The sequence below is a fragment of the Myiozetetes cayanensis genome, unplaced genomic scaffold (assembly GCF_022539395.1).
Source record: "Myiozetetes cayanensis isolate MyiCay16 unplaced genomic scaffold, myiCay2020 scf7, whole genome shotgun sequence".
In the NCBI taxonomy this organism is placed as follows: Eukaryota; Metazoa; Chordata; class Aves; order Passeriformes; family Tyrannidae; genus Myiozetetes; species Myiozetetes cayanensis.
In genome coordinates, this window is record NW_026087964.1 from 8,917,722 (window position 1) to 8,934,624 (window position 16,903).

General features: G+C 39.2%; 1 protein-coding gene across 1 annotated transcript in view; it reads right to left on the bottom strand.

The window, feature by feature from the left end:
• Positions 1 to 16,505, bottom strand: part of WFS1 (wolframin ER transmembrane glycoprotein) — a 32,983-nt gene extending 16,478 nt beyond the window's left edge. The window contains exons 1-2 of the mRNA XM_050338467.1: positions 16,361 to 16,505; positions 14,232 to 14,408 (exon numbers count right to left, since the gene is read on the bottom strand). Coding sequence (XP_050194424.1) covers positions 14,232 to 14,403 — 172 coding nt within the window. The 5' untranslated portion in view covers positions 14,404 to 14,408; positions 16,361 to 16,505. The remainder of the gene's footprint in view (positions 1 to 14,231; positions 14,409 to 16,360) is intronic.
• Between the last annotated feature and the right edge of the window lie 398 nt (positions 16,506 to 16,903).

A 16,903-nucleotide genomic window follows, 5' to 3' on the forward strand; every position in this document is an offset into this window, starting at 1 on the left:
GACAATACAGACTTTCTTTCAATTCAGTTCAACCCTAGAACAAACACTATACAAGAGCATATGCACCCACCATAAAAATACAATAAAAACTGGTGATCTGTAACTCATCACCTTTGTTCTTAAGCATGTTTTTAGTCAGAAAATGCCTTGATGTGTATTCCTCCCACATAAGAGCACTGTAATGGAAATGCTGTCAGTAGAAGCTTTTATTTTCCAGCTTTGCTAAAAACTCATGTCTTTTTCATGTCAAATTCTACCCTGTCTTGAATATAAAGATTTCCAGAAGACAGGAACATTCATCTTGTAATACTTCATGTATCTTTTATGACAATTAAAATAGACTTCACTAGCTGTTTGGTGTCAGGTGCATTTATATAAGCCAATGAAGTCTATCAGTTATTCAAGGTTTGCAAGCACTGCAGGAATTCAAATGAAAGCACCCAAGTTTTAGGTGGCACATAGCATTCATGTGAGAAACAAATTAAGACAGAATTAAGGGGTGTGGAGGGGTGGTTAGTACTTAATATTGGCTGTAGTTCCTACTCTGCCACCAAGACCTTACATAAACCTTATTTCACCATCAGACTGCTCTATAGTTCAGTTACCAATATACTTAATTCTACCTTCCTAGAGACAGGTCATGCAACACAAATTAGTCAGTGGATATTGGAACAATAGGATCATTAATAATTTTTTTCTTTTTTATTCTGTGTTACGAAGTCTCAAGCTTAAAATATAAAATGACTTGATATACTTTAATTTTCTCACTCCCACTCAAAAAAAAAAAAAACAAAAAGGAAAAAGATTTATTTGTGATCTGCAAAGGATGAAGCAGATGTATTTGAGTTTGCTGCATTTATGTCATCATACTACAGAAAGCCTTTAAACCTCTGAGGGCCTACAGAAATATCCACGCTTTTCATTTAACAGGTGGAAGCTGTCACTTGAAACCCATTTTATTAAAGCATTTATTAAAAAAGACTCAGTACAATGAAACTGATAAAGACCTGTATGCATTTCACAGTCACACACAGCATTCAGAAGAAGAGTAAGCGAAAACCTACTGTTATTAACTAGACTTCAAAGGTACTAGAAACACATTACTAGAATAATTTCTGTTCACTAGTAAAAAGTATGTTTTACAACTCCAGGAAAAATACTCAGAATATGGAAGTCTAAACACAGTTGTTTATGTAAGCAGATTGTAAACAGGCTGATGAAAACTAAAGGCAACTATTTACTTTCTGAAACTTTACACATTACCTGGCACATTGGCTGCATAAAGTAGGATTCCAGCTTTGCTACTATAATCTCAAATGAAAATTTAGCATTCATTTTGGCATAGGCAGCCTTTTTACTGTTAGTTTTTGACCAGCAATAGGAAACGTTGCTGAAGGAAACATTTCAGTTTTTTAAAGAACGCTATGTTAGAATGCAATTATTGTCCCCTACCTCTGAAATTGAGTCATTAAATTGATAAAAAGGCAGTTAATCCAAAGTAGGGAATTATTCCAAGTGACATTACAAGATACCAGTGCTTAGAATTTTTAAGTCACAAAAGAAAGATGCCACCATAGATTAAATAATACATATAGGCTTCATCTTTGGACTGTATCAAGGACTAAAACCCAACAAGCTCTTCAACATACATACAAGGTTTTGACAAATGGACTTAAACAGTCTAGGTAAGAAATCTTTTCAATGCAAAAGATTTTACAGACAAACAAGAATACACTGGGGTTGTAATTGTTTGTGCTAGTATTCCAGCACAAATCAATAACAGATGCAATAGATTCCCAACCTTTCTAATACTCTTAACATATACAAGTGAAACACATCCTGTGCATCATTGTAGTTGGCTGACTTGTTGCAAAGTGTCTGATCATGTTATTTAGTAAAAATGTTTTACACACATTTCAGACTAACACCGCTTCCAAAAATCCAGCATTTTAAGTGGCATTGTGTATGTATGACACTTCCATTCTTTAATTCCAAAATCTTTAAAGGCACATAAATAATACTCCTATCATAGACAAAAAGATTTTAGTTGTGTATATATACATAGAACGGATCATACACACATGTGTATGTATGTTATGTGATGTACCCATCACATGAAACACCTTCAGTTTTCTTCTAACCTCTGTCTTCCTTCAAAAAAAACCCTACTACAGTTATTTCATGTAGAAAGAATCAACAGAGTGTATGTTGAATAATAAAAGTGTTTGTTGATTTACTTTCCTACACAAACACATTAAGGCTCTCAGCAGAGTGGATTTATCCAGCACAAGGGAGTTTTTAGCACCTTGCCGGCTATTATCACCCCCTGGCCAGGTGCACACAGCTTTCTTGTTAGGTCACAGCTACAGCTGATCTGCATTCCAGATTAAACGAGGAGAAAGACCACGAACAAGAAGTAACAAACAGAAAAAATGGTATTTTAGAGGATCACAATTTCTTATGCTTTTTGAGCTTAAAGATTTTATTTGTTTCCACAGTTACTGGAGGACAGCCCCGAGACAGTTATGTTACCATGCACAACACATCATTTTTTTAAACAAACACAAGCTGGGGACTTCTAAGTGCTTTGAACAGTGAAAAGCTAATGAGAACAGAATAAAAGGAAAACGGAGAGTATAGGAAGCAATAATGAAGTATTCACATGAAATATGTAAGTTTAAAAGAAATTACAGGTTTTACAAGTACATATTAAAGCTCATGGAAACTCTACTGAACAAAAGATAAATGCATTAAGCAACACCCACACTAAGAGTATGAAGGAAACCTGTATGGTATACACACTTTATTTGATCATGACTACAAGCATTCGTTTAGGCTCAGAAAAGAAGTGACAGGGGTGTGCAGGAGGAGGAGGCAAAAAACATATGTGTTGGGGAGAATAAAAGATCCAAGATGACAAAATATGAAACAAGCTTTCAGGATTGGCCTTCCCATTTTATTAGTACAGCCAAATGACTGAAAACAGTCAGGAATAATTAAGCATTTGCACAACACAAGTGATACATTCATTCCAACCCATTAGGAATACACCTCCAAGCTCACTGAATACACACCTAGAAAAATACATGAACATTTCCACTATTCCATGAGAAGATCTGATAGTTGCCATAGGTGTAAACTGTTACCTAGGTGGCCCAGCAAAGTGAGCCAAGCAATGGCTAGAAGACTCACAAACGATCTTGCAAATTTTAGTTTTTTTAAGTACAGGGTTTTAAATGCAGTTTCCATGATCTTTTGTTTGAACAAAGATGACTAAGGCACACTGACAAAAATCAGGGCAACAAAAAGGCCAGAAAGCAGCAGAAGTGGCATCAACTTCATCCCAGAAAGTTATACATTTAGGAACGACACATGATTTTAAATACATTTAATAAATAACTTTATGAGTTAAGTAGTCAGAAAAACCAAAATACAGAAAATCCTTTATTTTTTTCCTAATTGAGAAAAAAAAAAGATACTGTGTAAAAAGCCTTTACATAAGACATCCCTGAAGGAGTCAAAAGGTTGGACAGGTGCATCCAGCTCATATTTCTAACTCCTTACTCACTAGTACGGCCTCTCACAGAAGTCCTCTAAACAAATTTGAATGTAGCCTGTTACATAAATAATAAAATACGAAGAATAGAAATACACAGCTTTCATTCTCCCAGGGGAAAGATGATCACTTTAGACACACAGGTATATACAGTAAGGCTTATATCATTCAATGCATTTATATGCGAATAAAAAAAAAGGGGGGCTAACATAGAGGTGCCAAAGTCTGTTTATGATTCTCTGTTATTCAGGGGAAAAAAACCCAACAAAAACCTCCCAAAAACCTGCAAAAGGATTTAATGACTGATTACACGATAAAAGGCCAGGTGAAACGCAGCAAACCAAGAAGTAACATTATCACTGCACACACAGGGATAAGCTCTGAACTATTACCACTCAAAATAACATCCTAGAGTTATTACACAGTGTTTTCTGGAAAACACAGCTCAGTGCTAGTAAGACACTATTATCAGGGCTTTATAACCTGGGGGAAAAACTAAGGGAAGAATTTGCAAAATGGACAAGGTAAACAGAGAGTCTATTCAATGTCTTTCCAAATCCAAAAACTAAAGGGCATAAATGGATAAACACCAAATACTTACATGAGTTTTAAAAGCAACTGGACAAATTAAGGGTAAAAGAAAAAAGACACAGAAAGCACAATACTAAGACCTCACCGTTGAACAAGAAAATTTCTAGGCTAAGGGTGCTAAAGAACATTCTGAGAAGGAAACAGCTAATATTGAACACATTTAACATTTCAGTAAAACATGAATAAAATCAAGTAAGGACTGCATTTAGAAAAAGCTCCCTGGCTCTAACAGGCATGCTGTAACTGATAGTGTAAAGGATTGTCATGAAAAAGATAACAAGAATCTTGAACTTGAAAAAGCCGATCCCATTCTCCAGTATTAACACTGAGCATTGACTGAGCAACTACTGTGAGCCTTCACAAACTGTAACACTCCCGTGTTAGTTCAGGCAGGAGATAAGAAAAAGGTGGACGGCATCCAGAGGAAGAAAAACTGTATTTTGTGGTTTTACTACCTTTATTCCATAACATATGTGGGTTTTCTACTCATAAGAAGTCACAGATGTCAGGCGTCTCTCTGACAAGAATAATTGAGATGTTTGATAGAGCAGTAGGGAACAAGCTTTCATCCACAGATATTTGAACCAGCTAAATTACTGGGGTGGGAGCAGGGAGGGAGGAATGTCTTCTTTGACATTAGATCTTCTCCCACACATGAACAAATTCTCCATATACCTTGAAGAGTACTGATGTCTGAACTGAGCTTTGTCACACTGCACAGCACTGTACTTACTTGAAGCTTCAGGCATAAATCATTTTACTGCCTTAGCATGTAGGCTTTACTGTAATTCAATCTGAAAAGGAGTCCTGTCTGAATTGTAAGGAAAATTACTTGCTTTTACTGTGAGAGGATACTAGTATGAATAACCTATGTTCGCTACTAAGCTCCTTTCCTCCCACCACGCTCCACAAGGTAAGATGAAAAAATCAATGTGTAGGTGGAGACAGACATGACACAGAAAAGACAGATATAGAATTATTTGTATTTTAAAAAGCCTCTTCCATAACTTTCATTATGATTAACTTGAAGCTGGATTTTTATTTCATCTTTTTTTATATCTAGAGATTTCCATAAAAGCATGCCTCTGAAGAGAAACATGCAATGCTTATCTCATTCTTAATATTAATAAAAGCACTGAAGATAGGGTCTAACTGTTCTACAATCATTAAATTTAGAATTATAAATGCACTCTGTGCCACAAGTTTCATCATGGAAAAAATTAAAATGTAGCAGCACTGGATTAGCCTGAAAAGAAAGAAAGAGCCAGTAACAGATCAAAACCATGTTATAAATCCTGTGCCAAAGGAATTTAGGGTGGAGCACAGAAAGGACCTGCATCACCTTAACTATTACCATAAATATCTACAATGAATCAACTTGCTGAAAGCCAGTCATTTTTTAATACTAATGTTTCATCCTCAGCCATCCTCAGTTTGCATTTAAGGGCCCTGAAATGTGTTCCCCAGCTTTCAATGCCTTCAGTAGAAACACCCTAAAATTAACTAAAAGAGGGAAAGCATCATTTGGGTTCCTAAAACCTAAGCATTCAGCTGCTGAAGTGAACCCACCTGCAAGAACTTGTATTTGCAGACTACTTTGAAGCACTGTCATCTTTCAGACTGGGACAAGTGAATGGGATTCTCAAACCACCGCTGTAAGTGAATTCTGGTCTCCTGTACCTCAGCTTTCATCAGGCTTGTTCTCTACTCCTCCATTATTTACCTTTCTCATTACCTCCATTATTGCTAGAGTACAGTCAGAAACTGTTATAGCTCTTACAAAGTCAGCAGGGGCTTTGCTACACTGTCCAAAACTATGATTGGATTTTATCATCACCTGGTCTTTTTGTGCTACTACAAAAAACAAAAAAACAAACCAAAAAGAAACAAAGCATGACGGAAGCATCAGAAATAACAGCCTGTTGCAAATGTGGAGTTAATTTACGTTAGAGGAGTGAATTTCCTTTAAGAATTTCACAAATTAAATATACTAACTATAGAAAATAATTTTATGGTGAATTTTCAGTAGTAGCTCATTTGCCAGTATGAAGAAAATGTCATAATATTAGGTAGGAAGTGGGCAACAAGAATGCATGCACATACAGAGTAAATAATGGAAGCATGCTTTTCAAGCAATAAATAATCAAGAAAAAGTGTAGGAAAATGAAAGCTTACAGGGCTGCCTGCCCATGGATGTAAATCAAAATAGACAGAGCAGAATACATGTTGTGCAAAATCTCCCTATTTCTTTGGGAGTCACAACTTATACAGTACCTCCAGTCCCTTTTGGAAGTGCATGGTCGTAATTCTGATACAGTGCTAAAGAGGATTTTATGCAGGAAAAGTTCTTTCTGCAAGAACAAATCTGCTAAGTTAATAAAAAAATCCAACCATTTCAGAGAACAGCATCAGCTTTTTATTATACATTTTGTTTTCACTATGAAACACGCTTTCTAGATTCTCAAGACACCCTTAGGACTAAGGGTATAAACATGCTAGTGACAAAAATCATTCCTTTTGTTAGGAGATGCTATGTAAGCTTATTTCCAAAGTGAAAGATGTCTGATTTCTTTCATTCAGGAAAAACAGACTCATCCCTGGGTAGAATGTGGTAGTAGTTCATTATCAATGTAATTCTGCAAACAGTTGATCTGTACATTTTGTAGCAATAAATGAAGGTTCTAATAGCTTTTGTGTGTCACTTGACTGTACTGTAGCTTTCAGTGTTCAGCAGAGCCAGTCTGAGGCTCTAGAGAAATCCTCCTACTCCTTTTTCACAAGCTCCAAAAGTTCAGTGGTATTGTGTGCAGTAACCATGTAGGAGTAAAATTTCTGGAAAGACTGACATTCCACTTAAAAGCAGGCATCAAGTGTCACATGTCATAAACATGATTTGTACATATAGGATATAATGACACAGAGGAACTGACTGGAGCAGAAGAAATACTTTGTTCAACAAACATCATTGGTTTGAAAAAAGGTTTTATTAACTTCAGATACTTAGCTGCTCCTCCACAAGTGCTGAATTCTTTCATCCATTCAGAAGCCTCCAGTGTTCTTAACTGCAATGTAAGGGCTTGGCACAATTAAGAGCGTATTGGATGTTTTCCTTGTATGCTCTTTAACCTTCATAGTTAGATCTTAAGATGGTCCTAGTTGTCCCAAGAACAATTAGAAGTATTTATCTAAGCATTCTTTGGCAGGCATTCTACTCTTAAAGGTGATAGCAGGGATGGGAGAGAAGCGAGTAATATTTGTTGACAAAGGTGTTGAAGTCTAGGACTCAACTCTGCTTTCTCTGGGAGGAGCAATGCATTTGTAGAGATGGTAATACTCTCAGTAGTCACACCACAATTGCAAGTCATCAAATAGCATTAAATTGAAATGGGAACAACTTCTGCACCCCCACAAAATGAAGGTAAATTGTCAGGAGAGCAATAAAAAAACCCTGTGTAGGTGGAAGACTAATATTATAGACTACAAATTTTAAAAGTGGAGAAAAAAGTTATTTTTTTCTAGCATAGCTATTACTGTACAATGATTTTTTTAAAGACATTGAAATAATTTTACACACAACTAATGAGACAGTCCTGCTGCCTTTTCTACGCATGCATCTCTGACTAAATCCTTTATGGATGAGCTGGAATAAATCTAACATGTCCCAAAACTGAAGAGTAACAAATAAACTAACTGTTTTGTGATTTCTCAGTTGATAATCATCACTATTAACCCTCTCCAGCCATAAAATAAATAAATAAATAAATAATTCTACCTACAGAAAAGCAACGCACAAAAGAGTTGAGATGATAAACCTTACCAAGCCCACATATTTTTGTGGTGCAGACCTACAGTTATCATAACAACCTGCACAATGCACATGGAATTTCAGCAATTCTGCAGTTTGAGCAGTTCACCACAGAGACACTCCAGCAGTTCATTAGATTACCATCAAAACAGAGTGGTCCTTAAAAAAGGCCCATTGCAACTCTTTAGCAAATCCACAGTGTCTTAAGTAAGCACTGGTAATACTTAACTAACTTTGCAAAGGATTCCTTTTATCTCCCAGTTTCCAGTCTCCTAACTTTTGCAATGAGGTGAGCCTGCTGCTGCTGCAAGGGGCCCTCCAGCAGCACAAGAGACTCCAAGTCTCTCCTTGATTCCTGTCACTACAGGGATTTGTTGCAGTTTTATTTGAAGATGCATGTACAGATATTAGGTATTTCCCAATGTTTTCCTCCAAAGCTGTTGCAAAACATGTCCTGAAGTTAGCGGGGCTGGCTGCTGCTGAGTGCAGATGCATTATATTAGAGAATTGGTACAGATAAGGAATGTCTTTTCAGTTTTTCAACAGTTCCCATTTAACGCATTTTGTTTGCACAGTGGAACACAAACACTGGATTCCTTCTGAAGGAAACTTAATTGGAAGATTGTATTCCAACCACTAGAAACCTCGAATCCTTAGCACCAAACAATTTATAGAGCCACTCCCATTCTTCACATACTTTAAAAATTTGAGCATAGCTCTTCCCCTTCAACTGCTCATTTCTATCCTTCCAACACCCTAGGATTATGCTAGAAAAAAACATTTTGTTATCAAACAGATTAAGAAAACTATGCACCTGAAAAATAATGGGTGATGATTGAGCTAGGGCACTTTTCTTAATCTGGTTCATTGTGTGAATGCGAAAAATTGTTAGCAGTAACAGTATCTCTGTTATCAGCAGAAAAAAACCCATTTCTGTAAATAGTAGAAGAGGCAAAGATGGAGAATCTTTCTTCAAATAAACGTGTGTCCAATCCTACTTCTACATACGCTACAACCACCAGCATGCTATTGGCAACAATAGCAGCAGACTGAAAAAGCCAATTTCCATTGTTCTGCAGCAACTATGATGATGTCTAAAAATTTTATCAAAAAATACAGTCATTAACTTTTGTTTGGATAGAATCCTTTCTCCCCCACAGCAATGCCTGGCAAATGAGCTTTCCAGGAGCCTTACTAATTACAGGTAAAGTTTGAAGGGGCATTAATAAACTGACAGTGAAATTGTTAAGTAATTCATACTTCAAGACATAATATGCCCCTTCAAACAAACAAAGGTTTTTCTGAGATTTCTTCAAGCTTTGCACAAACATTTCATTTTGCCTCAAGAGTTAGTCTATAATAGCAAAGTGCCAGAAAGTGAAGACACAGAAGTGCTACAACAGAGTTCTGAAGCAAATGAAATCTGTAACCTGAAGTAGAAGAGGGTAACACTGAAAATATTTGTAAATTAGAGAGGTTCCCTATTTGTTAGCTATCATTTAGCAATGTGTTGGAGACGCACTGCTGTAAATTGTTATAATGCACCACAAATTGTTTAGAAGACCTTTTTTTTTTACTATTTATAAATCCTAAGTCACTCAAATAATTATTCTCTTCCAAGAGATATTAAAAAAGCCTCATAACCTAAATACATGCAGAACTCTGCATAAGCAAAACAAAACCAAAATTAGTTCCTTAACCAACAAGATGCTTCTTCAAGCACTGCAACTTAGCTTTGTGACTCCTCCTCTCCAACCTTATTGGCTAGCAAATGTGCATGAATGACGTAAAACCCAAATAAAATCTGTTGTATCCACATAGAAAAGTATCACCCTCACAGTGCCCCCAGTTTCTCTATCTCTTTTACCTGCTGACTGGCGGACAGTCAATTTTTAAGAAAGATACTCTACATTCTTGGAAGTCCTTAAGCATTACAAGAAATGGTAGCTCCTCCAGATAACCTGCAGCACAATTAATGTTCCCCTGGGGTGAGAGTCAGTCCAGTTCAAGTTACCATTGTGACTGGCTTGAAGCAGCTACTTGAATCCTGACATCCCAGACAAGTATCCGATCACCATCGTATTGTGAGAAGTTTTTCTCAACTCTGCTTTTATTTCATCTGAATCAAAAGTAAAACATCCACTGGGCCACATAAATCTACTTTCTAGCTCAGCAATATAGACCACTTACCTGGAACGTGGATTCAGGCATGTCTTTCAAAAAACGATTACATTAATAGCAGCAGCACTACAGATACCCACATGCTAAGTCACCATGCTGAAGGTGCTTTTTCCCTCTCTGCTCTGTGCACAAGTGGAGGAAATGGTTCCACTAGCAGACACTGATCTTCCTTGCTATACACGAACTCTACTGTAGTTTGCTTACATGGATACTGATGACTCAGTGGTTTTAAAATTTCAGGAGCTCTAATTAGTAGTGTACGTGCTTTGCTCACTAATAAACTTCCTGTCCATGAATATCCTTGAAAGAGTAACAACTTTTTTTTCTCATTTGTTTGTAAACATGAGAGCTGATGTATTCATATTCATTCCATTCCTAACACATACACAAACCCCAATAACATATGTAGGCAGAATGCAACAGTTTTGGGTAGAAATATGAATACACTCCTTTTCTTTTTTAACTCAGCAAAATCAGCTATCTATAAATTATCCTAACAATGGAATACTTTTTTCATTAAATTCAGATTTGATTAGCTCAATAAATTCTCAAAGCACTGTTATCTTGTTAAAGGAATTCTATGAGGAATAAGATAAACACTATCCAATGATACATTAGCAAAATATGGACTGAAGGGTTGCTAAGAAAAAACCTGTTGTATAGGAGTTTGACCCCAAGAAAGTACCTGAGCAGCTGAGGATATGTGTCTGCTTAAGTGCTTTACTGAATCAGAGCCAGGGCATTCATTAATTTGCTGGATTATGCTGCAAGATATGGACAATGCTACAGGAATAGCTGATGGGTGTTTCTGGGAAACAAATTACTTAACATTCACTTTGATTCTATGGCCTTGAAATGCAGTGGGTATAAATAAAGGCTGGAAGAAAATGCACAGATCAGAAATGCAGATACTTTGGCAAGAATATTAAAATAATCAGTAGAATGGTTGAGGTTGGAAGGGACCTCTGGAAGTCACCCATTCCAACCCCTCTGTTCATGCAGGGCCAACTACAGCTGGTTGCCCAGGACAGTGTCCACGTGGCTTTTCAGTATCTCTAAGGATGGATGCTCTGTGACCTTCCCAGCCAACCTTTTGAGGGTGCCAGTGCTTGGTTACCCTCAAAACCCAAAAAAGTTCCCTCTGATGTTCAGAGGGAACCTCCAGTGTTTCAGTTTGTGCCCAGTGCCTCTGGTCCTGTCCCTGGGCACCACTGGAAAGATTCTGGGTCCATCTTCTTTGCACCCTCCCTTTTATGTACATTATGTACCCCTATTTATGTACATTGATAGAACCCCCGAGCCTTCTCTCCTCCAGGCTCAACAGCCCCAGACCTCTCAGCTTTCTCTCACAGGATCTCTCCTGTGAGATCGTCTTTTTGGCCCTTTGTTGGACTCAATCCCTGTCTCTCTTGTACTGGGAAGCCCAGAACTGGACCCAGCACTCCAGGTGCGGCCTCACGAGTGCTGAGTGGAGGGGAAGGATCTCCCTCCACATGTGGGTTATTTCTTTGACTACTGCAGCCCAGGATACCAGTAACCCTCTTCAGGGGAAGGGCACATGGGTATGTGGTAGATAGGCCCCAGATAAAACTGCCTTTCAAGATAATTGAGATGTACATTGCACATCTGACAATCTCTAACAGAAATCATAGCTGATTTATTAAAAATTAAATTACTGCTATCACAAATTTAAGTTTGGATAATTTTGTGCAAGACATTAAAGTCATCATTAAACCGGAGTGTTCTACATATTTGATAATATTTATTGAGATGGCTTTCTGTACATTGATGTGCTGGTCTTTCCTGTCCTCCTTTACGTCACTCAGAGTTAGTCATGATCATAGTGACTATTCAAAATAACTGACTTAATCTTCCAAGAAAGAAATCAGCAGAGCCCTTTTCAGAACATCTGGTCCAGTGCAGATTTCCTTTCATACAATCAAACCACAACATGCCATTGCTAAGAAACCAAATCCTTTGCTCTCCCTAGACCTATCAGCAACTTGAACGTTATTTATTGGTAAAGGCTCTTGTAAGAACACTTTCTCTGTCAGTCACATTCTGAAAATTGCCGAAGTGCCAATTTTCTGTTTGAGATATCACTTTCTTTCATATTTGTTTTTATATGCACATTCATCTCTGCGAATTTGTATTTCTACTTGCACTTCTTTCTGACATCCTACTAAAATCCCCATTTTTAAGTCCTGATGACCAGTGCTGCTGCAGGTGAAAAAAAATTCTCTAATTTGTTTCTTTTAAAATAGTTTTCTATTCTAGAAACTGCTAGCGTTACGACAAATTGCATAACTCTGAAATAATTACAGAAGAAAATACTGCATTACATGTTGTTGAAGACATGTCCACCTAAATCCACTAAAATCTTGGTTGTTAGAGACTCCAGCATGACACAATGGCAATGGTAGCTCATTCTGCTGCTTTAAGTACTTGCATATGTTAAGACAGGGATGGAAAGGGTAATGACAGTGGCAACAGACACCAATAATATTTTAATGGCAAGAGATTTAAAGCAATCAGGAATGAGTCACAACTGAAATGGAGAAGTGCATCAATACTCAGAGTCCTCTTTTATAGGGGCACAAATAAGAGCATCTCTAATACAAAATTGCATAGGTAGAGATCATTAGTGAACACATAGGCCTGTGAAAAGAACTAGGATAAAAATCAGTATGATGTTAAAAGTCCAGTATTTGTGTAGAATAAGGAAATCTCCAAATTAGCCCAAAAAAAACACCAGACAAAAGCTATGTGCAAAACACCACTAAAATGCTTGCATTAATTTTCAGAATCTTGTATGAATGTGGGCACCAGTAACAGAAACCTATGTACTGCTCTTTCAAATCACATTATAACTAAGTCCAAGACAACATTATACCATATTCATATTATAGTTGCTACTCTTTCCCTGTTGAAGCATATTAAGAAAATGGAGAATGAAGAATGAAAGAAAATATACGTGTTAGCACTGATTCTAAATTAGTAATTATGTAATTAATGTTAGAAGTGTCAAGTCCTCCTAATCTCTCAATTTTTTACAGGTGGGCTAGAAGACAAAATTGTTAATGAACACTGAGGAATCTTAGAAATTCAGGTATCCAGAAAACCCAATTTCCTCCATCTGAAATGTGCCTTTTAGTAGAACCCAGAAGGTTCCAACAGTCAATTTTGAATTAGATGCACACAATAGATGTGCTAACACAGCCACAATATTGGCCTGAACTATGTGCAGAGCTCAGCTGCATCTGATTCGTGCCACATAGACATTCACACATTTAATAATTTTAAACTCTTGGACAGCCTTATTACCTTCAATAGGGTGACTCATATTTGTGAGTCTAAGGACAGGCACAGAAGCAGTTTCACAATCAAAAGTCAAATTTTAAAGAAAGTTAAAGAGCAGTAATTTTTCTAGACCTTGAACACAGAGTGTCTTGCACAAGTGTTAGATTACAAACTGAATTTAAAACTGGAACTCAGCAACTGAATAAAGGACCCAGATATTTTTTGGTTTATATTTCGTACAAGACATTTCTCTCATCCCATCAGTTTCCACAGTCTTTTAAACTTAATGGTTTCACAGTGAGGGGAAAAAAAAAAATCTTCATTCTGCCTTTCACAGTGTATGATGATCGTAAATACAAGTCCTTATCTGACAGCTAATGTTAACTTCAATTCTGGTTTCATATATCAGATTATTCCCTCAGTATACAGTAGGATCTATGCACTCACATTAGAATTCATATTAAAGCTATAGTTACCATGTGATCTAGCCAAAGAAATTAAATTGCAATTATAATAGCATTATGATAAATTTAATTTTTCCTGCTAATTTTTCAAGCAAACTTTTTTCCTTTTGCTCTGTACACATATGCAAAATTCGACAGGAAAATCTGAAAATGCGCACAAAGTAAGCTGCAGAAGAAAAGTCTTTTCCACAACAACAGGTTAAAAGAAATCGGAGAAATTTACATTCCTACTTTACAGTGTCTCTTTAAACAGAGTTTGGAATACATACACACAAAATAATCTCCCAATGCTTAACATAAGCCAGTTTAGCATCAAAATTGCTTTCATACTTACCATTTTTTTCAGTTTTCTCTCTGTTACGGGAATAGCCAGGAACTGAAGTAGTTGCAGAATCTTCCGAAGACGTGTTCTCCCTGTGGTCCACAGGAGCAGCATTTAGCTGGGACCTTCCAAGATGCTGCTGGGGGTGAGAGGGACTTGAAGCAGCACCAGGAGGTGAATTCATTTTAGCTGCCAAAGAAGAGAATAATGATTAATTATCAGATAGTAGGGCCACAAGGTAAAACCAAAGTAAAAACTTAAAATCTGAATGTATTTGTATAATTATTTGAACAAGAAGCCTAAAAAAGGACAAGAAGGCCGATGGCAACTTCAAGATTTATTTATACATTCCTGAGTAATTCCAAACGTGGGCAGCTATTGTTGAATGAGACTGACCATATATACAGCGTTGTGCCAGAATAGGGACTGCCTTTTCTCCTAACTAAGAACTGATTTTCAAATGTAAATAAATGCTAAAATTAATTAATCAATGCTGTAAATGCTGTATATAAAGAACTTCTTTCAATCTAATATTCTACTTACATGTGCAATAAAGACTAGCCCCTAACTTTTTATGGACATATCTATAATAATAGAAAAATTCACTTTAGATGAAAGGTCTGGTTAACTGCCATCACCTCATCAGGTGATAGAGAAAGACAATACAGATTAGAAAGAAACGGAGGAGGAGACGTAGAACTCTGCATGGAAAAAGAGAAGGTGGACACCACCAAGGCTGCTCTTTATAGACATTTCCAATTGAAATACACATGGACCAAAATAAGCTTACTTTATTTGCTACTATATCCGTGTTTTTAAAAAAATTGTATTTACATGCCACACTAATGCAGGGAGGAAAAGGCTTTACGGCTCCTTACAGGAGAAGGCCTTTTAACTATAAGCCCTCTCCTAAAGAATGAGGGGATCTCTGTTCATTACTAAAAAGTTCCTTAAATAAGTAAACTTTAATAAAAGTCCTCACTGAAAGTTTAGCTTTTACAAGACAGAAGTAGCAAGATATGCATATACTACCATAGTGTAACATACAGTAACTCTGCTTAAGAGCAACTTCTCTGAAGTCAAGCAATTTTTAAGGAGCATTATAGAAGGTATGTGTTCACAAACTATAGTTTTTAATTCCGAATAAATACAGAATTAATTCACAGTGCTGACCTGAAGATGTCCCTGTAAAGACCTAAGTAGTATAGCCAAAACCAAAGATACTACATAACTCAGCCAACAACTTTTTCCACTTAAAGAACACTAAAATCACGACGGGATGCTAAAAGTACCAGCAATATTACCACCGCAAAACATATTCTTTGTAATTTGACAACTTGGTTGCCAAAATTAAGCTTCCCTAAATCAGAATATATTTCACTGATACAAGTAAATGCATTTCTGTATTATGTTTCTACATCAAGTTATAAATAAACGAAGACAGTTCAGTTCAACCTTCAAACAGTCCTCGGAAAACACAGAGATTAAAATACCTTCCCAGTAAACGAGCAAGGGTATTTTTAACCATTATACAATGACAAAAGTTACTTTGCCTCCAGTTTTAAACTTGACCTTAGCGCTTTGTCAGAGGGACAGCCAGCGCAGCCAGGCCGCGGCCGCAGCGCGGGGGATGCGCGGCACGGGCGGGTCCGGTTCCGGCTCCAGCCCCTTCCCGAACAGGCACCGGGCGGCTCCGGCAATTCTCCGGCCCTGGGAGGGGAGCAGGAGCTCCCCTCGGCGCCGGCCAGCCCGCAAAAACACTCCCGTCCCAGCAGCCACGCCGCGCTTATCCTACAAAGGGCACCACCAACCTCCCCTCCCGCGCCAGCAGATGCCAGCCCTTAAGATGTGATTTGAGAATTTCCTATAAAAGTCTGGGAATGGGAGGCAGGGCAAGTCTCTGGGGAGCCCGGGTTTGTCCGCAAGCCCGCGGGCGCTGCAGGGGGAGCCGGGGGGGCCGCCCGGGACCTCCCGTGCTGCTGCCGGCGGTGACTCCGCGCCCGCCGGGGACGGCCCGAGTTCGCTCGGCCTAGCTCCCCGCCAGCTCCGGGAGTGCCCGGGCGGCGCTGCCGCCCCGGAAGGCCGGGCAGGGGCTCGGCAGCTCGGGCCGTCCTGCGCGGGGTCCCGCCCCAGACGCTCACCGAACCCGGCAGGGCGAAGTCAGCAGAGCAGACTCCCCCGACGATCCCCTGCGCCTCTGGAGACGGCCGGGCACGGACTAGGGCTCCGCCGGGAGCCCACAGCCCTCGGGGGCGGCCCCGGCCCGCCCCTCGGCCTCGGCCGCGGCCCCCTCCCCTCCCGCCGCGCCGTGCGAGGGGGCGGTGCGGCTGCCACTCAGCGCCCGCCGCGCTCGGGGAGGGCTCCGGGGAGGGCCCGCCGGGGCCGGGCGGGGCTGGTGGGAGGAGGAACAGGCGGAGTCCGCGGCGCAGTGGATGGTAGGGCGGGTGGGGCGACAGGCTATGGTGAGTCTCTATGCGGGCTCTCCCGGGCAGCGGCAACGGCAAAGGGACGGGGACCTACATTCGTCCCCCCTGGGGAACGAGGGGGTGTCCCGAAGGCGGCCGGGGCGGGCTGGGGCAGCTCCAAAATGGCAGCGCTGGGAAGCGGGGCCGGTGCCGAGCGCCTGGTGCGGCGGCGGCAGCTGGAGCGGTCCGGGGTGCGGGTCCAGCCCTGCTCCGGAGGGT